This window comes from Semicossyphus pulcher, unplaced genomic scaffold (assembly GCF_022749685.1).
Source record: "Semicossyphus pulcher isolate SPU_LCO1_2020_fin unplaced genomic scaffold, fSemPul1.0.p SCAF_9, whole genome shotgun sequence".
Lineage (NCBI taxonomy): Eukaryota > Metazoa > Chordata > Actinopteri > Labriformes > Labridae > Semicossyphus > Semicossyphus pulcher.
The window spans coordinates 11,393,030-11,414,728 of NW_027211770.1; the positions used below are offsets into that span (position 1 = coordinate 11,393,030).

A 21,699-nucleotide genomic window follows, 5' to 3' on the forward strand; every position below is an offset into this window, starting at 1 on the left:
GGCCTTTTACATAACTGAAAACACACCACTGTTGTGACATCTTTGTCACATTTTGATTGTGCTATAACATTAATGTAAATCAAGTCTAAACCTGTCACTGAACTAGGGATAAACAGCCATTAACTGAAGCTACAGTATTGTAGATGTAGGTATGAACTCCCATGGACATTTCCACCCTGGATCCAATAGCCATTTTCACTCTCCACTCCATTAAGGGTGAAGATCAGATGACATTACGATTCAATTCAATTTAGATTCCCAGGGCTACCGTTCCTTTTCCGTTATGTAATTCAGTCAAGGTCTTTAGGTTTTTGTAATAAGCATCCATACATATTCTAAAGGCGTTTATCCTTCGGGGGTCATGAGGGATGGAGCCTAGTGATCCCCCATCCACATACAACATGGCTTGAGGGGTTCAAAAGTAGAGTCAACTTCTCCTTTGACACTGTTGATGAATGTGAAACTTAACTCTCACATCGTCAGGACTGCTTTGGGGATAACTGGATGTGCTCTTTGACCCCAGCAAGTTATAACTGGTGTTTATTCATAGTTTCTCTTTTTCTCTTTACTCCTTCAATCTCCCCCACTCACAACCCTGACCCCGTCCACCATCTCCGTATCAGGGATGGACCCGACCAGGCTTCTCCTCAAATCGGCCAGTTCAGCGGCAGCTCCGCACAGGAGGGCGTGTCAACCACCGCCAATCAGGTCCTCATCAAATTCCACAGCGACTTCAGCACCAGCGGCTTTTTTGTGCTACATTATTACGGTAACCTCCCCTTTGATTCCGGCTAAGTAAAGACCTTGCTCCAGACTGCTGTAATGACCCCTATTCATTTGATCTTCCGTTCTCCACATTGCTGGAACCCTGTAATAAAGATCACAAAAGAACAGAGGGATATTGTCCCCATATTTCTACATTGGAGCGCCTTAAATTGTTCCTTTTTTTATGACTCATTTTATAGCCTTTCTCGTTTTGCTTCCAGTTCTGTGTAATGATAAAAGATGAATACCCTCGAATGCCAATTTTTCGTCTCCACTATTGAACGCTCCTTTCAAAGAAGTTGATTAATAATAAAATGATCCCCATCTCAACTGAATTAATGATTGGTTTTTAATGATCATGAAAAGAAATAGATGGCAATTTATGATGTATAGTTTTGGTTGGATGAGAGAGTAAGAGAACGTACCTATATTCTCTCTCTCTCTCTCTCTCTTACTGTCTCACTTGAGCAGTACAATCACACTGTTGCAGATTTCACTGTTTGTCCTCTCCCCAACAGCATACCAGCTGAGAACGTGTCAGCCACCCTCTCCTGTCGCCAACGCCACTATCCTAACCGATGATGACGAGTTTGAAATAGGTTTGTCTTATTTCATTTAGCTTGTTTACTGGCTCGGGACGATGTGTATTGAAATGAATTCGCACCAGACAGACTTCATTTGCCTTGAAATCCCAGGACAGCGCTAAAAAAGATATACAATGTTTTATGCCATTAATTGATAAATAAATCTCCCTCCAAGTTAAATCCTTTATTTGTTCACTGCTTTGATGTTTCTTTAGATTGACTTGTGAGTTTAGTCCTTCATCCGTCTATTTCATAATTGGAAACAGCTTTGTCAGTAACAAATTTACCTTTGAAAAATGATTTTTTCCTGTAATACTGCCACATGACAGATGTTTTTTTGCAAATTTCCCTGTCTCATTCCATCTGCTGTGTGCTGTTTGCTTCTCTCTCTCTCTTTCCATCTTGCTCTTTGCTCTACCTTCTTATATATTTTTCCTTCCTTCTGAGTTTTCCCAGTTTGAGGGCAGCACTAATTAGCTCTACATATAAGCTGTTTGCATTTTGAGCTTTCAGAAGTGGAAATAATGTGGCTAGTGGCTGCTTTACTTTGTGTGTTTGATTTTGAGTGTAATTTAGATTTCATATGAGTGCGTGCGAGTGTGTTCGTGCAGCGTGCATGTGCAAGTTTGCAGATCTGTAATGCAATGAAGTGCCTTTAGTACTCGCTAGCTAAGGGGATGCCAATCTTCATTAGAAAATGTGTTGTTGATGACTGTTTCAAGTGCTGCTACTGAGAAGGCTTTTACTAACATTGCTCTATGGGGCTTTGTGTGTTTGTGTGTGTGTGCCTTGGTGGGCGGATAAATGATGAACATGTTTTTCATGTCCACTCCGGGTCTGTGTGTGTGTGTGTGTGTGTGTGTGTGTGTGTGTGTGTGTGTGTGTGTGTGTGTGTGTGTGTGTGTGTGTGTGTGTGTGTGTGTGTGTGTGTGTGTGTGTGTGTGTGTGTGTGTGTGTGTGTGTGATTGTGGATGTAAATGACCTCACAGGGGACATCATTCGGTACTCGTGCCTGCCAGGCTTCACCTTGGTTGGCAGCGAGATTCTGACCTGTCGACTCGGAGAGAGGCTGCAGATGGATGGACCCCCACCAGTCTGTCAAGGTTGGTTCTATTTAATGTTTGAGTTTGAGTCTATGGGCATGTCTTCAGATTTTTATGAGGCCCTACGGATCCTCTTGTGTTTATATGTGTGGATTTTTCCGTCAATGTGTGTGAACATTTGCACCTACTTAGTTTCATCAATGTCCACTTATGTGTGTGCTGGATGTCACTCTGCCAAGGTTAGTTTAAGTCAGCAGCTCCCATTTATGATGCATCATTTAACAGACTGGCAGTAGGGCCCCTTCCAGCAGGCTCCTGGGGGCAAACAGCATCTCTGTTCTAATTTATCTCATTGAGTAACACTACTACTGACCCAAGATCATAGACTCGCACTCTCCCAGACCCAGCACATGACTGCGAGGGATCAGTGTGAAACCGATTACACGTCAGCAGGTTTCATTGACAAGTGTTTATTTTTCTGCAGTGTAAGAAGGTAGAAGGAGGCCAGAGACAGAAAGGGAGGGAAGCTTATTTTACCCCTTAATGTCGGCTCAGATTGCCCCACTAGTTTGATTGATGTGAAATGTCTTCGAACCCATGTTCTTTCAGAAGATGGATTTTCAAACAAAAAGCAAAGGGAAAGAAATGTCTGTGTTGTTTGCATCAGAGATTTTGTTTAGACCAAAAAACAAATGCCATCAGCCTGCCTGTCGTGCCAGTGCATCTCTGCTGCAGACATCAGAGCGCTCTGAAACCTTCTATTCCCAGCAGAGAGGCATCTTTTGAAGTGCCCTGAAGACCATTGTCTACAAGTCTTGGGTTGATGAGCATTCCTGTCTTTTTATGTCTAGAAACTATGAGTAATCGCATTGGACGTGTGATCAAGGCATGACAGATTCTCGACAAACCCAGAGCCTGCATTCATAAAGCATCTTAGAATAGGAGTAGTGATTTGGAACCTATTTGCTAATCCCTGACTGTTATTATTTGATGTGTGTCTTGATATCTTGGTTCTTCCCCTGTAGCGTTTTCGGGGCTGACATGGTTTTGCTTTTACAAGTAAGGATTTGGCTGGTTTGGTTTTGGATCATGGAAAGTGCCAAAAGTAAAGTAACAAATAGTGATGGCAGAGTGTAAATGAAGTGAACTGATCGGTTACCCAGAATCTAAACGCTACTAATATTCTTATACTTCATTTATAAAGACTACAAGCATCGCTGCCTGTGAATGTCTTTATAAGTGTATGCACAAAAGTCAAAAGAGACCAACATTTTTGTTTATTTTGTTTTTTTTGGGGGGGCTTTTCAGCCTTTAATAAGAGAGAGAGGACAGAGTATAGTGTCAGAAACCGGAGACAAAGGGCAGAAGGTGGGAGTCTGCATCTGCAGCTGCATCGAGGACTGTAGCCTCTGTATATGGGATGCACGACTTCACCGCTGAGCTAAACCAGCACCCAAATTTGATAAAATTTTAATTCTTAAACAATAGGTGCGTGTTAAGGAGATCAAAAACGACCTTTACTTTTGCTGCATTTGGTCTACCTGCTATCTTTCAAGATTAATAATTTAAACAGAAAAGATATGAAGTCGTGCAGTGTTTTAATAACTTGTTCAACAGTGCTGGGTAAAGAGTAATAAGTAATAGAGGAGAGAAAGCTTCGCTGTATACCTGTATCATACAATATTATGAAACGTGGGTTATAAAAAATTACAGTCAAAGTCCTTCCACTGCTTTAATTCATTGTTTCAAAGTGACCAAATTAGCAGACGAGCAACAAAAAGAATAGTTTGGAATCATTTTATCTCTTTCTTTTTGTGCCAAGCGAGGGCAGTCATTCAGAGGAGAGCACATTTTTCAAGCTATCTTGTTATATTGGTCCTGCCAGCTCACCTTCTCATGTATCACACAGAGCTCTGCCAAGACCAACTAGCCCCTATCATCCAGCAGTCACATATTGGACTTGAAATAATTTCACAGGCTTTAATTTGAGGGACTAAATTAACCTGCCAAATCCAAGCGGGCAAAGCATGTCCGCTAGATCACCACATGGTTTTTCAGTTGATTTCTTGTGCAAAGCAATCAAACACATACTTGGATTTGAGATTTTTTTTAACTATTTTTAAGTTGGACCGAACGGATATGTGAAAGTAAGTATGCTAACTGGATTTTTGTATCTTAAAAGTACCACTCGTATGAGACAAAACCTGATGAGTTTTATAAAGAGGTTGTACTTGTTAAAATCCACATAGAAATGTTGGGGGCAAATGCAAAATACAGTTAACTGTACGGTGGCCATGTCAGTAGGAATATTTAAAGCGTGTAACGTAATGTTCTAGAAGATTAGGCATCTTATACATCTTGATTGAACTGTTCCTAAAAACCTGCCTTGAGCAGCAAATTGGCCCAGTTAGGACTGTTTCAGGACGTCTGGGTTTGTAACTCGTTGTTTGACATTTTCCTGGATCACCTCATTACTGTTCTCAGGAATTCATTACATTTTCTTGTGTTGGATACGTTATGTCCTTGTGCCACCACGAGTGAGAAACTAATTGCTCTCCTTGGGACATGTAAAGTTGAACTTAATTTGAGTTGACCTGCTCCTCACATACGAGAAACTGCTGCAGTAAGCTTGTAAAGGGGCCATTTTCTGACGGCAGCTTGCCGATAGTGCAGGAAAAAGAATTCTCCTGTTCCCCCGATTCTGCTTTTGTTTGCTGTCAACCCTTCTGCTAATTGTCATTTTATGCTTATAAGATAACACTCAAATGTCCTTGCCTTAGCTGTGCAATTTCACCCCCCAAATACCCCTGGTTTTCAAGATATTTCCCCAGGCTCTGTCTTTACGAAAGCCTATGAGCAAGGTTATGCACTAGCTTTGATCAAGGAGAGCCACAATTGAGTTGACTGCTCTGTTTGCTTGGCAAACCATCTGCCACACTGAGGTCGAGTCTAACCCATTACATGTTGTCAGATTGATCTTCACATTGCCATTGATTTTTATGTGTCTGTCAGAAAACCTAATGAAAACAATTTCTGCACTCACGTCATCTTCACTGTACTTATATTAGCTTTATTGTGTGGTGTCTCTGTGGCCGAGAATATGTGACATTTGTTGTCATGTAAAAAAAAAAATACATTTAGTAGTTTGCACAGAGAATTACCATGACACGTCTTTCAGAGTTTGCAAGATTTAACAAATGTTTTTAAACAATTCATGTTGGCATGCTCGCTGGATAAGGATGGTTGATCAATCGACTGAGTTGCTGTTTAAGGCACATTCCCCTGAGATGAGATACTGATTCCATTGCTTAACTTAAATATGTGATACTATTAGACCATATTTTGATGTTTTTTTTTAATTGCATATAAGATCTGCTTTTTGTCCTTATAGAGATGTATTTTTAGGGATCATCTGTGTTTATCTGCCTTTGACTTGAACTACATTATCTATAATAGTTTAATATTCGAGCCAGTATGGTTATAAGCAGGGTTGGGAGGGTTACTTTAAAAATTTATTCCCATACAGTTACTAATTACCTGTTAAAAATGTAATCAGTAACCTAATCCAAGTATCGCAATTTTAAAGTTATGTACGTCCCGTTACTTTTGGATGACTTCAATACTAAATCTGCAAATAAAGACAAGAGAAAAGAAATTTCAATACTCTTTTAATGCCTGTTTAAATTAATAGCAGTAATTAATTCTAATTCTGTAACTGTAACAGAATACAGTTGCCCTTTTTTTGTATCCTAATAACGTAACGTTGTTACTTGTTTTCCGTTACTCCCCTGGTTATAACCTCACAATGGATGCATTACATTTTCTTCACTTCAGTACAGAAGCTTATATTTGCACTCAAACCAGTGAACACACTGTGAGCTCCAATCTGCTTTCAAGGTAACATCCTATCTTTACCATGGTCCTAAAACCCAGCATTGAGATTTCTGAAACTGTTAAATCGACCTTTTAAGCCCTGCACCTAAGGTTTGAGGCAAAGCAGTTTAAGCCACATCTATGCTTACTGGAAACCTTTGTGCTTGTTGCCTAGCAACATTAGCTTATTAAACAAGTATTGGGGGCTCAATTATCTCAATAACAAACTCTCACCAGATAGATGGCTCTATGCACAGATCATTACATCATGTCAAGAGAGTCATATTGTATTTATCTTACAGCCGTCAAATGTGATAAGTGCTGCTGAGAAGGGTTTTTTGCTTGATAACCCCAGTGTGATTATGTGTAAGAAAATTGTTTCTAATTGAAATTAAAGCTGTGAGTAGCACACATTTCTGTTAAGCTGAGTTTGTGCCAGCACTATGACAAATATTCCCACTGGCATCAGTAGAAGCAGAGGTCCGTGCTGACGACAGAAGTGACGAAGCAGCCTTGAGAATTGATGTAACTGCACGAACTGAAGACCCCTTTCTGAACTCCATCACATCACCAGTGAGAGTCATAACTCTCTCACACTCCACAGACCTTGTTTTTCATCTTAAATGCAAAATCAAGTCTCTCAACCGCATAGAAAGGCAGTTAGATCACTTTTCTTTTTTGGAAGTGTTGAAGTTTTCAAAAAATAAAAGTTTAAAAAAGCTCAGAATTGAAATCTGAAGTGGCTAAAAATGACAGTTTGACTTCACTCACCCTCTGCGGTGCAATATAACCTTTCGACACCAGTGTTCACAATATGAAAAAACAGCTTCTAGGGGGCATGACTCAGAATCCCTGCACTTTCTTTTACCCCTGTGGCCTGTAAAACATTTAAATTTGCATTTTTATCACTCCCTTGCATTCAAAGTGTAAATTTGTACAGCTTCAGCTCACATTTGCTCTGTTTGGTTTTAATCACTAATTCGTGTATAAAAGAAGGCAGGTCAGCTCTTTTTCTGTTTTGAATCTACAGTAAGAGCCCATTACGGAGCACATTATAAAAGCTGGGAGCAAAGCGGTTGGGAATAAATACAAATGTTAAACTACCTTGAGAAATACAAAAATCTAAATCTTCATACAAGAATGTTCTGGGAAATATTGATGTTTCTGTCAAGCAATGGGAGTGAAGAAATATGGCTGTTTCATAACAAACTGATAATTTATTTGAGAGTGATTTGTTGCCTCCCTAATCAATACTGTAGAGCGTTTCTATAAATATCGGTCCTGCCCTGTACAAATCCAAACTATCTTCACCTCAGTGCCTACACAGGGCTTCTCTTATATTGTGTTTGATGATATACATGGGTATTTAGAACAACACAAACTGTTAACTGTGTGAAACCTCTGCAGTGACTTGACAGCAGGAATATTCATACTGCTTTGTGTTACAACTCTTTCCTTCCCCCTTCTTTTTACTTGATATATGTCCGACTGTTTCCAGTGACCTTTTTATTTGGAACAGTTGTTCGCATTAACCTTTCAGATGCGTCATGTTTCTTCACTACTGGCCCCGAAGAGAAACTTCTGTAACCGGCAGAAAGAGAAAAGGAGAAAAAAAAACAGGCTGTCTTTATTTCAGACATGCCAGCCTACAGGAAATGAAGGCATTTCTCTGAGACAAGACACATGAACCCCCCCCCCACACACACACAAACACACACACTATTTTTCCATACAAAGTAAGCTGTCTTACCCACTGAGTATTATTATTTGATAGATTGATATCAGAGCAGCGTGGTGACAACAACAGTCTCACAAGCTCAGCCCTTAGGTGTAATATAAGTCGGGCTGCGGTGTAATTGTTTCAGGACTTGTTATTTTTGCGATGTAATTTCTACTGTCACGGTGGAGCATCGAGGTGAGGACAGAGAAGATGGTTCTTTACTATCCTCGTACTGCCTCCATTTCCTCTCCTTTTTTCTTCCTCCACTGGATTATCATCTCCCTCCTGTCCTTCTCTAATGCTGCTTAAACCTTCTCCTGTTTCTCTTCTCCCAGTCCAATGTCCAGCCCATGAGGTGCGCTTTGACTCCACGGGGGTGATCTTGAGTCCAGGCTTCCCTGAAAACTACCCCAACCTCCAGATGTGCTCTTGGCTGATCAATGTGGAGAAGGGCTACAACATCACTCTGCACTTTGAACTCTTCCAGACGGAAAAGGAGTTTGACATCTTGGAAATATTTGATGGTGGGTTCTGTGGGAATATTGGGGTTTGTGATCGTCTGTAAAACTTAAAGGGATAGTTCAGATTTTTGGACACCAAGTTGTATGAAATACTTGCTAGTAGTGTAGTGGATGCAAAGCTATTAGCTTACTCACGAGTCTCGTGGTCGGCGTTGTGGCCGGTTTCGAACGTAGAATAAGTAGTTCCGGCGAGATGCCAGGGTCATGAAAAGTTTTACCCTACAAGAACAACATGCAGGCAGTGGGGATTCATTTTCAACACAAAGTCGTAGGATTTCATATACTGCGCCGTTCTTTTGGCACTATTTTCTCTCTTGACAAATCCAGTATCACTACGCCTGCGGCAGGCCGTTTTTTATGCTACTTCAGCCCCCTATTTATGCCCACATCTGTTTTAATCAAAGATTGAAAGGAGTCTTCTTCTGAAACTTTTTGTGTGTTTCTGTGTGTCTATCTCTGTGTCAGGCCCCAACATCTACAGCCAGAGCATGGCCTCGCTCAGCGGTGACATTGAAACGCCCTTTAGCCTGACCACCACAGGCCACCAGCTCCTGCTGCGCTGGTCCTCGGACCACGGCACCAACCGCCGCGGCTTCCACATCAGATATGTGGGTGAGTATCAAAGTATGTATCCAGCTTATAATCATATTCTCCTTTCTTAGTGAAATCTGAATATACCTTGTCTCTCAACTACAGACAAGTGATAAAAGTCATGGGTTCAGGCATCAATATTTAAGGCAGCGTGTCGAGATGCTTGAATTGAACAAGTGATGATACTTCACAGGGGCAAATATTCATTGAACCTCGTCTGCTGTAGCTCCCGGATGTTACTGTAGATACAATGTGACCCCATGATTTTTCTCACAGTGTGCTGTTATTGTTTCAGGATATTATTCATTTAGTTTTCATATCCGTTAATTTACAAGAATATCTGAAACGATAATGGCTCCCAACAGGAGGTGTTTTCACACGCAGGAACCATGAGGCAAGAAGAAAGTCAAAGGAGGGCTTCCATGCTGCTTTGCACTCCTTAATTTAAAAAATGTTTTAAATTCTTAATTGGCTCTTTAATAAAGAAAGTGTTGCTAAGCAAGAGCAGCAGAGGGAATCTACTTCCATTGAAAGGCATCAATAATAATGAAAAAGCACAAAAGATATTCATTTTTCATGTTGTGTCTAACCGTTATGTTTAATACAGGAGTGTTCCCGAGAAAGCAAGTCGGTGTGATGAATTTTGTAAAGAAAACTCCTCCTCGACTTGATTGACTTGAACAGGAACTGACTTAAACTCCAGTGTGTGTCTTTTCATCTTACATCCCTGCTATTTCCCAGTCATGCTGGTTTAAAGGAATGTTTGACAGCGTTTGTAAGGCTCACATCCCTCCCTTGGATTTCCTGCTCCATCAGCTGTTCGGCACTCATATTCTGGAAATCCAATTGACCTTTTTTATGTTTGAAGGGCCGTAAGATGGGAAAAGGAAGGCAATGGAACAAATAACTGGAGGATGCTCCAGTACTGCATGTGTTAAAGTGAAATTGAAAATGTGCGTGCCCATAGGCCAAAGACGGATAGTAATAATGCGACTTTGAGGACTTCCTTTGCTGTGTGGCACACAGCCCGAGTGCTAAATGGATGTGACACTCCTCAGGCCTGCTCCCTCATTATCTTTCTGCATTTAAGATGGAGCCTTACTGTGACTAAAAATGTTCACCTGAGTCTTTCTCTAGAGGGGTTTTCTTTAATTCCTCTCATTCTTTTTTTCTTCTCTCTTTCCCTGTTATTATCTGCTGTTCTCTATTCCCTTGTCTTGACTTTATTCTCACCTTATCTCCTGTTTCTCTCTCATTTCCCTCCCTCCCCCACTTTCCTTTACTCTCCATCTATTGTAGCGATGTACTGCAGTACCCCAGACTCCCCACAACACGGCTTTGTGGTGAGCCAGACCGGAGGTCATCTTAACAGTGTAGTGCGCTGGGCCTGCGACAGGGGGTACAAGCTGATCGGAAAGGGCTCAGCTGTGTGCAAGAATACCTCCTATGGCTACTACACCTGGGACGCGCCAGTTCCCGCCTGTCAAGGTGAGCACATCGGCCCTGGCAGCCTTTTATTTCCAACTTCAGCCTGCCTCTTTCCTGGATTTCTGGTCACTGCCTCTGCCCCGTGCTCAGCAGGCAGACAGGCAGGCGCTTAAGGCAGTAGAGTGTCTCAGCCGAGCTCTATTCCTGTGTTTGTAGCAGCTGAACTGAATCCGGCCTGATTGAGAGCCAGCACCCTGTCAGGTGGAAAGGGAACAGAAATCAATCCTCCCTTCTTCTGTCAATTTCCACTTCTTCAAATTACTTTGGCTAACTTGCCATTAGCATGCAGTGTCTGCTGCTGTTGGGTCTCACTCAACTAATTGGGTTCTTTGATGCGCACATGTGAAATTTGTGCATTTACGATTGTATGCACTCGCACACACACACACACACACACACACACTCACTCACAGGAGCAAACAGCAACAGATGGTGTGCTCGATTGCATTTTATCAGGATGCAGTGAAATCAAAATATGTATGTCATGTACTTTAAAATGATTTAAAAACACTTCCCACCTGTGATTAATTCCGTCAGTTTGGTAATTGCAAACAGCTTTTTCAAAGCACATAAACTGAAGCGTAGCTGCAAAGGAATTAATATATTCATACAGATGCTGTCCATCTGCTGTCCGCTAGATAGGGGAGATTACATTACACTGTGTTCAATCCTTCATTCTCTTCAATCCATGGTGAATGAAAGGTTGAGAAGTGCAGTATATTAATCCCTCCGTGTTGCTCATGCATCTCTGAAAGGAGAATTGATCTTAAATCAGGTCTTAGGCCCGGTGACCTTATAATCTTTGATGAAGATGACTGACCAACGCCGAAACTTTCCATCTGCCGTATAGAAAAGAGTTCGGTGCTTTCGTGATCACTATCTGTTAGATTGTGCTCGCAAATGAATGTTGATTGATTCTCTCTTGGGGTGCTGAGGGGCAATGTAATAGCTCCGGGCCATGTTGGCAGATTCCTACCTTTGATGTTTCACAGTGTGCAGCTACCATCGCTGCTCTATTTTGTGATGAGTGTGTTTGCATAACTGTTCTCATTTAGTGTGGCCCTGCAGATGTTGGTTTCCCCCGCTCTAGTCACTCCCTCTGCCTTGGCTCTGATGATAAACACCTTGAGACCGACTAGCTTTAGCTTTCTGTGTGTTTGGGCTCTGAGGCCATCATAACCCAGATTCAGTCTGTGCAGGGGCAGGGACACGGTGCTGTGTGGGAGTCATGTGAGTACATCTATATGTGAGGAACAGTTTCTGTGTGAACTCTTTACATCCTTGGTAGTACAAGTCATTTTAATGAGTTAGTCTTTTGCGCACTAACCACTGACAAATGAAGCTGTCTCTGCAAGTTTCAGCTACTTGTTAAATTAGCTACTTATAAAGTCTGTGGGTGACTTTTTAACATAAAAACCTTCTAAAACCTTGAAAGATTTATGGAAAGCTTTAATTTTGATGACACCACTCTCAGCAGTGTGTTGGATTACTTCCCCCCTGAGGTGGCTGGATACTTTTCCCCCCCTCAAGGGCCCAGTCCTATTTGTAATATTTTCAAGGATTTCTCTGGCAGGGAGATTTTAAGAGCAGTTTTATGGATCCAATGACCTATACCATATAGAGTACAACAAAATGCTTGGTGAAGTGTTGATTTGACACAAGCATTTCCACATCCTTATTACAAATGCATGAGGTGGGTGTAAATACTTAAATGCTAATGCCTTAAATGTTGACTGTGGCGGCAGGTAGGCATACTTTTTTGTAATTTAGGAAATGTCACACTTCTGCAGTGACCCTGTAAGCGACTTTTTGACTTGTCAACGCGGAGAAAGCACAGGTGCAACTCATTTCGTTAATGATGGCTCAGTTCCAATAAGTGTGCAGTGAGCCATTCAAGCTACATTCTCATCCACCATGCCAGGGCTCTCTCACTGGCTCAGCTAAACCTAATGCAGTCCAAATTAATGTTATTAATAACACCTGTGCTTTCCCTGCTGCGACGTGTCAAAGTGTCTGCCATGAAAAAGGTCCGTTGCCAGAATTCTACTGGGGTGTTAAATGTCAAAGTTGAGTGGTGATTTCCATTTTAATTTTTACTTATTCAAACTGTAACCATTTCAGAAGAAAATTAACATAGTAAGTAACAAACCGTTCCTTTTTAAATTGAACATCTGACATTGCTCGTGTGTTTTGAACTAGCTCCCAAAAACGTGACTGTTAAGTGAATACGTGCTCCTGCCATGTCTGTGTTACAAGCAGTGTCTCTTCAAATCTTCTGTCTGTGTCCTGAACTGTGCATAAACGTGCGTGTCTACAATCATCCTCTTGCTGCTTGCAGCCGTGTCTTGCGGTGTGCCCAGTGCGCCAGTGAACGGAGGTGTGCTCGCTGCCGATTACTCCGTCGGCACTCGGGTGACCTACTTCTGCAACAGCGGCTACCGGCTCTCCTCCAAAGAGCTGACTACCACAGTCTGCCAGCCAGACGGCACCTGGAGCAACCACAACAAGATACCCCGATGCATTGGTGAGTAGAGGAAGTTTGGGGAGGAGGCCTGGGGATGTAGAGGAGAAGAGAGAGGGATTTAGAGAAATGGGGTAACCACGAGAACATAAAGGAAGGTTTAGCAGAGGGAAGAAGAGTTTGAGAGATGATGATGGAAAAGTATTATGGAAAGGACACTGATGGGGGAATTCTGACAGCTATTCCTCTGGAGGAGTTGTACAACAGTGTTAACAAGAAGGTGTCAGGAAATAGGGACTTCTGTCCCAATAGAAGGAGAACCTGCAGTTTCATTACATAAACACTGACTTGTTTGGTAGTGATTAATAGACAGAGGGATGAAATGGTGAATAAAAGTTGTGAAGGAATTCGTAGTTGGCACTTGTTTTACATTCCAACTACTCCCAGTGTGAAAGTCAATGTAAAAAATGATTGACAGCATGTTTACTATGGAGACCAGGGTTTATTCCCTGCTGTACATGTACTCACAGCTAAAAGGGAAACCGAGTTTGTTTTTTAACTCATTTGGTTTGAGAGAGTGCCAATTCATGAACAACTTTGTTGTGGAGAAACAGTCCTCCACAGTAACTGCAGAAAAAAGTTGCTATTTACATGAATTTGTTTTTTTTTTACTGATTAAAAAGTTCCCTTACAACTATTTGTATTTCCTCCACACTGTTGGGTTGTTACATATGTTTATGGGTTCTGGCTTAGCAGTGTGTGTAAAAGGGATAAGACAAGAAATGAAAAAGAAGTCTGTGTATTTGAGTAATCCAAAACTAACAATGTCCACTCCCCAAACAATCCCCTCTTTTTTTGTTTGTTTGGCAGTCATCATGTGCCCTAGTCTCAGCTCCTTCTCTCTGGACCACGGGAAATGGAGGATCGTCAACGGTTCGCACTATGAGTATGGAACTAAAATAATCTTCACTTGCAACCCTGGATACTACCGCGTTGGCCCCGCCCACATCCAGTGCCTGGCCAATGGGGTGTGGAGTTGGAGGAATGAGAGGCCTCGGTGTAAAAGTGAGTAACTTCTGCTGCGGATGCACAATCAAAATCAACAGCAATACTTGTAGATCGCACAAATCGATCAATGCAGATCACTTTGAAATTGAACTTTACCAATAAAGGAAAAGCTCCAAGTGATATATCTCTATATCTATATTTAGTGTTGCATTACCATGAATTTACAGCATCAGTGGGTGCACACATGCATCATATTGTCTCTCAAACACTGTATATGTGTTTGATTAGTTTAAAAAATAATAAAATACAAAGGAATTGAACATTGTTATGCAGCAAAATTGAAAAACATCTATACCGCCTCGCCTCACACTCGATTCATTGATTGTAACATTGCAAGAAAAAAATACCATATTCACAGCCCACTTAATCAGCAGCTGCATGATTCACTTTTGTACTCTTCACATTTTCCTATCCCAGCCTAGGTTGGATATTGTTTATTGTATGAACATCTTTTCAATGCTGCCATGGGAACTACTTTTTGAGAAGCAAAGAAGCTGAATAGCTCTTGTAATAGCAAAGACGATGCAAGCCAGCATGATGAAAGATGTTGGGACAAAGGCAAACACCATCATTATACTCCCCATGAAATAGTACAGGTCACTTTTTTTATCACATTAAGGTCAGTAAGATGGGTGTAAATCACTGTGCTCTCCCATTGACTCTGAAGATGTAAGCCAACTTCCGACTCTCACTCTGCTGCCGTCTTGTTTTTTCACTCCCCGTCTCCTTTTTTCTTCCTTCTTTATCTCATTGCAGTCATTTCCTGTAGCGATCTGCCCACTCCTCCTAATGGGAAGAAAATTGGGACCCAAACAACCTTTGGAGCATCAGCCATTTTTAGTTGTAACCTTGGCTATGTGTTAAGCGGATCTACAGTAAGAGAGTGTCTCCTGTCCGGCCTCTGGAGTGGGATGGAGACTCACTGCCTGGGTAAGCATGGTCTAAATTATCTCTTTAACTTTGTAGAGGATAGCCTTGACCTGGGTCAAACACTGCTGGCATCCTGTCCGGACAGAATATGAGCTGTCTTGTTTGGGTCAATATGCCCAGAATAGAACCAGATGGCGAAGCAGAGAGTGGCTCTGTTGCTGAGTGTATGGCCAATTACTATGAACATAACCTCTATGTACAGATTGTACATAGAAATGTAGAATCTGAAGGCTGGGACGTGGATTTTAGGGAAGGGCAAGTGTTCTGGTTATCGTTTGTAGGACGCTTGTAGTCTGAGTAATATTGTCCAATCGCGTATCAGCAGGCTGCAGCGTATGCAGGAAAAACAGTCCGTGTGGAGAGCAAAATCCGGCAGTACGTATTGCACCATAATGACTTCCTGGCTCCCATCAGCGTCATCTGACAACGATTTAGCTTCTTATTAATCTCTATAAACAGACATCTGCATGCTAACAGCTTACAATCCGTTCTAGTTCTAAAATTAAACTTGAGATAAATTACCAGATTTCAAATTTCCCAACTTCCTTGAATGCATCAGATATGATCGCTCCGACCTCCGTTCAACAAACGAGCATTTTAAAAGTAGTTTTCTTCTCCTCTTGAGGACAGACCTGACTTCAGGTCTTCATTTTTACTTCTTACAAATCTGCATCATGATGTTGAAATTTCGGGAAAGGTAAAACCCGTCATTTAAGTCAATCACGAGAAAAACGTTTCTGTAAGCAGTGCAGCGAGTGGAAAAGGATGTCGTGACTGGAGGTCGTTTATCGCTACATTGTCGTCAGACTATAGCCGATGGGATCCGAGATTGCTATGAACATAAATAAAGACGTACAGTTTTTTGTCATCTGTCTCTGGCGTCATGCTGGTACTTAACGTTGGCTATTTATATTTTCCTTTGGGTTAACACACACCAGACTGTTTGTTCATTGTAGGGATCTAAATATGTAGTGTAATGACTTCTGACAGCTACCTATAGTTATTTGGAGCTTGGTGCTGTATAGGAAATACTGTGTGTCAATGTGAGTCAGTGTTTGTAAAATGCTTAATGCGAGTGAGTCGTATAGAGCCACAGCTGGCCTGAAACTATGAGCCACTTGCCAAGCTGTACCTGGTATATAAACAGGAAAATATGCTACTGCTAAGCTTCTCTGCTATCACTTCTCTGTGCTGTGGAAGAAAATGAGACATGCGTAATTACTTGAGCCGCATTCAAACCCACACAGCAGCAGAATGTGACAGATTCTCTGGCAGATGCATTAGTCCCTTTATCAACCTTGTGGCACCAGCACTCCAAACTCGGCTCCAGATTGGTACAGTTCATTAAAAGAAGGGCACCTCTCTCTTGTTTAGTAATATGACTGTCAGGGTCAACATAGCCAAGGACCTCTCGGCATAGTCGTCTACTTCAGCACTATCTTCATAGAATCTGGCCGCTCTCAACTAGAATGTGATAATAAAATGCTCGGCTGAGTTTCTGGTGCAGGAGTGAATTAGGGAAATCAGACTCACAGTCAGTGGCAATTTCCCAGGTTTTAAGTGGCAGTGGAAATCTCAGCAAGATTCCTTCTCTCTGAAAGGGATTTATTGTAGCTGAAAGTAATGCGATTACGTGCATGAACGTATTGCACAGATTTTGAGGAGTTTCACATGCGTCTCTCTTTCTACTGTAGATGAGAAAAGCTGAGTTATCAACACAAGTGAAGCTGAGGCCAATATGAATTTAGAAGGAAATAATTCAGAGATAATGAGCTGAAAAATGCTTTCCAAATCCAATATGTTTTATGAATACACTAACTAATTTTGTTTGCCAGCATTATAATTCCAAGACCTTTTAAATCACCATTTTCCTCATTTCATTTTCTAATGCAGTTGTCAAAATGCAAAGTTATTCAACTGGATAACACAATCAAAACTGTGTTTCTACCCTGCAACTATCGTCCGTTAGTTCACTGCAGCCTATTATTTTCAAACGCTATAAACTTGAACTGAAGAATTGCACCACATGAGTGGTTAAGATAATACATTGTGAGTAACGCAAAATGCTTTGCATGTCATGCAAAAATTGGACCTCCACACTGGCCTTTATTCTGAGTGTGTTATAAATACCATACACTACAAGTGATGTTCCTTCTCCTTCTCCTTTTCAATTGAAATCCTTAAATCTTGTAGAAAAAGAAGGATAAACATGAAGTAAAAGAAAATATTTAATAGTCCTGAATGTGTGTTTTTCCACTCCCCTGCAGCCGGTCACTGTGGTGTTCCAGAGCAGATCGTAAACGGGCAGGTTATCGGGGAAAACTTTGGTTACAGAGACACGGTGGTTTACCAGTGCAACCCCGGATTCCGGCTCATTGGCTCCTCAGTACGGATCTGCCAGCAGGACCACGTCTGGTCTGGATTTCTCCCAGTTTGTATCTGTAAGTGCTTAAAAAGCAATTTTCACTGCCTGGTTGAATGTAAGAGGGATCATGTGCGTTTGAGTTTGTTTGACGTTGCATTTGGAGTATGAAGAGAGATCCATTTGGTTTCTCAGATTAGACACTGCTGTTCAGATGATGAAGAGCTCATGGAGAGACTTTGTACTCACAAGAAAGAAAAACATTTTTATTTGATTTCATTGTTTAAATTGATGAATTATAAATAAACTGGCTTCTCACTGGCTTTTTTAAAAGTCCCAAAGCTTCTTTCTCCTTCAGTTTGAGAAGCTCTGAAGTCAGTAGTCGATACATATGCTCATTATGCGATTCTCCTTTTCCCCTATTGTTGCTGTTTACCCTACCACCTTCTAGATAATGTCTTGATTTCTAATTCCCCTGTTGTCCTCTGAGGTTAATTATATGATAATGATATTCCTATAATAGTTGTCACTGTACCTCACCTATCGATCATTGTTATTGAATTTTCTTTCCTTCTCTCTGTCTCTCTCTTTCCCCTCCTCTTTACCTTTTGTGTTTGTACCTCGTTCTGTGCTGATGCTCCTCTTCCATCATCCTCACTGCCTCCTCCTTTCTGACACGTCCCCGGGTGATCCGTGTCATTTTCAGCCGTCACATGCGGCCACCCCGGCAGCCCTATCTATGGCCGCACCACAGGCGACGGCTTCAACTACAATGACGTGGTGCGCTTTTCCTGCAACAAAGGCTACACCCTGGAAGGACCCTCCACAGCACAGTGCCAGGCCAACCGACAGTGGAGCCAGCAGCCACCAACATGCAGAGGTAAGGTCCGGCTACAGAGCTGCTGCAGAATGGATATATGATTGACAGCTGGACTTACAGTATCAGCAGGATGCAGATGTATCTTGACAGTTGAACTGAAAGCTGCTCATCTCTGCCAGCATGTTTAACCAAGGCTCAGAGTGAATACATTGCCTCAGGATGTAAAACAGACAGCGACTGAAAGCAAGAAATGTACTACAGGAACTTGGAACTAGCAGATCTGTCACATTAACATGCATCTAATTAACCATCTGATATGATGATTCCTGAAGTGGACAACTCTTAGTGTATCACATCAACGAAAGGTGTTTGAATGTTTGCTAACAGGAGCCACTTCTTTCTCTCTCTGCTCCTGTGAATCAGGCTAGCCATCAGTGGAGCAGAACTACGATCCAGCTAAAGTGTTGGAGAAGAATGAAATAGCTTTTGTGACAGTTCAGGAATCACAAGTGAGGATGACCTCAAGAATTCCACAGCCAGCAGATGCATCGTGATCATTTAGGAATCAGCAGCTAGTGACTGCAAGCATAGACAGGTATAGAAACAGGAGCAGAATGGACCGAAGTAGTTTTCACACGTCTGTGATCTGAACAAGAAAAGTCACTATCTCTTCTACATCCTCGGAACAAAGCCGAGAAACAGCAATAATGAGCTTGCCGCGTGATGTATGGAAAGCGGGGAGTAAATGGGGAATTGTTTCTACAATTTTCCAGCCAATTTCCACGACGCTTGCTGCAGGGGAGGATTACTTTGAAAATACGAAAGCTCCGAGTACATTTAGAGGAAGACGTCTTATTGTTTGTGTCAGATTGTGGCTGCGTTTGTGTTGTGCCCAATTTAAGTTTGCCCAGGTAAGGCTCATTAGCAGTGTGTTTACAATCGCTGGCAAGCCACACATTTTTGTGCGACCATTGCAGAGATGTTCACTTGTTTTCCCCAAATTATTTTGACTGTTTGACAATTTATTTTCAGGAAATATTTGACACTATTTACTTTTCTGTCCCCCAGTAAAATGGAAACATAAAATAGATACATTTTGCAGTATGATGAAAGCTCTTTTTAAAAAAAAAATCAGGCTACAAGAAATGCTCTAAAAATTCTTCAAGTTTTTGAGTTCAGTGTGAACATCTGAAGAAATGTGATAAATATAACCATAGCTGGCTCCAAAAAGTATAATTTAGTAGTATAAAGTATAAATCAATGTAAAAGCTGAGGAAGTAATCATTTAAACATTACATTGGATAAATGAATTAGGTCTTCTACCTCTGGATGTAGTCAGCTCATGCTAGATTAGCCAGACTCTGCCCATTTAAAAATATCTCAGCTGTTGGCATGGGCTTTGTTGGCAGTAAGATGTGAAGAGACACAGTTTTCATTTCTTTGAATTGCACCGTAGAGACAAACCTGGTAAAAGATCAAAAAGAGTAAAATCATATTAAACTGTCATGACTCCTGTTGTCAAAATATGTATTTGCACTAAATTTTTCTCACATTCAGCCAGCTTTTTGCTCATTTGCAATATTGATTTGATTTGATGTAGCTGAACTTAATTTCACCCTCAGCTACTCTCAGCTGTTTAAACCAGCTTGTCAGCAGTGCGGTTTTCAGCTGCTTCTAAAATTGTTGCTTGTGAATTTGTGACAAAGGATGTGCCTTTGGTTTTGTTTTCAGGAGGAAGCTTCAGTTGTTATAATGATTGACAGTGCTTAAATATAGCATGGACTCTCTTGTCTCCTGCTTTGTAGAATAAACAGAAAGAGCCACAGCTCGGGTCATATCACGAGTTCTATTATTAACTCACAAGTGAACGTGCTGACAGATAACATTTATGCAAATTAGGCTCCAACCAGAGGAAAGCGAGTGCACAGCTTCCAGGAAAGAGAAGCCAGATCCCAATGATGATACTGGGCGGAGTTCATTAGGCAGATTGCCACAAAACTGTCACATGTTGTGTTATTTTTAACTTTATGCCATGTTTGGGTTAAATAATTAATGTCTGAATGCAACTTATCCTGATAAAGTGAACTTGATAACTACAGTATTCCTGACTACAGTAGATATAATGTAGACAAAGGCAATTATAGAAACCCATGACACATAAATAATCCAAATATAATGACAACCACTACACAGTGTACCGACTATGCATTATGTATCCTATCATAGTTCAGTGAAGAATTACTGTGGGTTATCTTCCATCCTGCTATGCAGTGGTGAGACATGCATTAAGAATCTAGTGCCATAGCAACCTAATGCATAAACCTGATAGTTCAAACCGTGTTCATTAAAGAGGTTTAGAAAGGTTGCCAAGAAGTAAATCATCACTTTGGCTCAAATAACTATTGCTATCCTCTACTGTACATCAATCATTTATTTACATTATCTCCAGAAAACACAGGAAACTGCTGTGTATGAAACTATTATAGCAACAACAAAGCATGCTTAGATAAAGAGCATATAGATAAGATTCTGTAAGACTGCACTCAGGGCAGCAGAAATAAAGGGAACAGAAACCCACCATCTCAACAAGTACTAATGTGACAGCTCAGTTCAAACAGTAATTTGCCTGAAATTATATTGAAAACATCTGTCTTTTCTGAGACATCCTCGCAGCAATCAGAATTTAATTGGACTGCTGTCACTATGCTACTGTATGCATTCTCCTATCATGATTAAAGTTACTGAATAATTCATGGGCACGTATCTGTAATTTCTTTTCTTCTTGTCTTTTCATCCAGTGGTGAACTGCACTGATCCAGGTATACCTGCCAATTCTATCCGGGAGAGCAAGATTGAGCACGGCAACTTTACATTCGGCAGCGTGGTCTTCTACGACTGTAACCCAGGATATTACCTGTTCGGCTCATCAGTTCTCACCTGCCAGCCGGTGGGCCACTGGGACAAACCCCTACCAGAATGCATCGGTACAGTGGTTATCTTTAATATCACTATAATATATCAATGACAACTGACAAATCATGCAATTATTTTCATTTCATTATTAAAGGACCAGTTTGTAAGATTTAAGGCCAAACATTACCTGATAATGAGACCTATATATCTACAAAAGGAGCGGGCAGTCTTCCATTGTGCCCACCATGTCCCACTGCCGTTATTCTACAGAGGCCCAGAACAGACAAACCAAAACAATCTCTACGTCCTTGTGCATTCTGTGCTGAGTAGCCGCCAACGTCAGTTTTCCTACTTGCTGGAAAGGAGAGCAGGTTGCAATCTGCAACTTTAACACCAGCCATACCACTACATTCTACACACTGGTCCTTTCATGTGTTTTATTCATCTCATCATAGATTTTGTAAATGTAGTGGACACAGGCAGAGTGACATCCCCCAATGGTTTGCTGACGACTGTTAGGCCTTGAGTTCAGTGTTTTTACTGTTGCCATACTTTTTTGA

At 41.3% G+C, this 21,699-nt stretch overlaps 1 protein-coding gene across 3 annotated transcripts in view; it reads left to right on the forward strand.

Moving 5' to 3' along the window:
• Positions 1 to 21,699, forward strand: part of LOC138583571 (CUB and sushi domain-containing protein 3-like) — a 231,744-nt gene that overhangs the window by 156,370 nt on the left and 53,675 nt on the right. For 2 of the 3 annotated variants that reach the window (XM_069655437.1, XM_069655439.1), the window contains 12 exons: positions 624 to 769; positions 1,284 to 1,364; positions 2,339 to 2,452; positions 8,321 to 8,509; positions 8,972 to 9,118; positions 10,397 to 10,585; positions 12,924 to 13,109; positions 13,917 to 14,111; positions 14,871 to 15,044; positions 17,312 to 17,485; positions 18,113 to 18,286; positions 21,025 to 21,210. In XM_069655437.1, coding sequence (XP_069511538.1) covers positions 624 to 769; positions 1,284 to 1,364; positions 2,339 to 2,452; positions 8,321 to 8,509; positions 8,972 to 9,118; positions 10,397 to 10,585; positions 12,924 to 13,109; positions 13,917 to 14,111; positions 14,871 to 15,044; positions 17,312 to 17,485; positions 18,113 to 18,286; positions 21,025 to 21,210 — 1,955 coding nt within the window. The remainder of the gene's footprint in view (positions 1 to 623; positions 770 to 1,283; positions 1,365 to 2,338; positions 2,453 to 8,320; positions 8,510 to 8,971; positions 9,119 to 10,396; positions 10,586 to 12,923; positions 13,110 to 13,916; positions 14,112 to 14,870; positions 15,045 to 17,311; positions 17,486 to 18,112; positions 18,287 to 21,024; positions 21,211 to 21,699) is intronic. The other variant, XM_069655438.1, reaches the window with a different exon arrangement.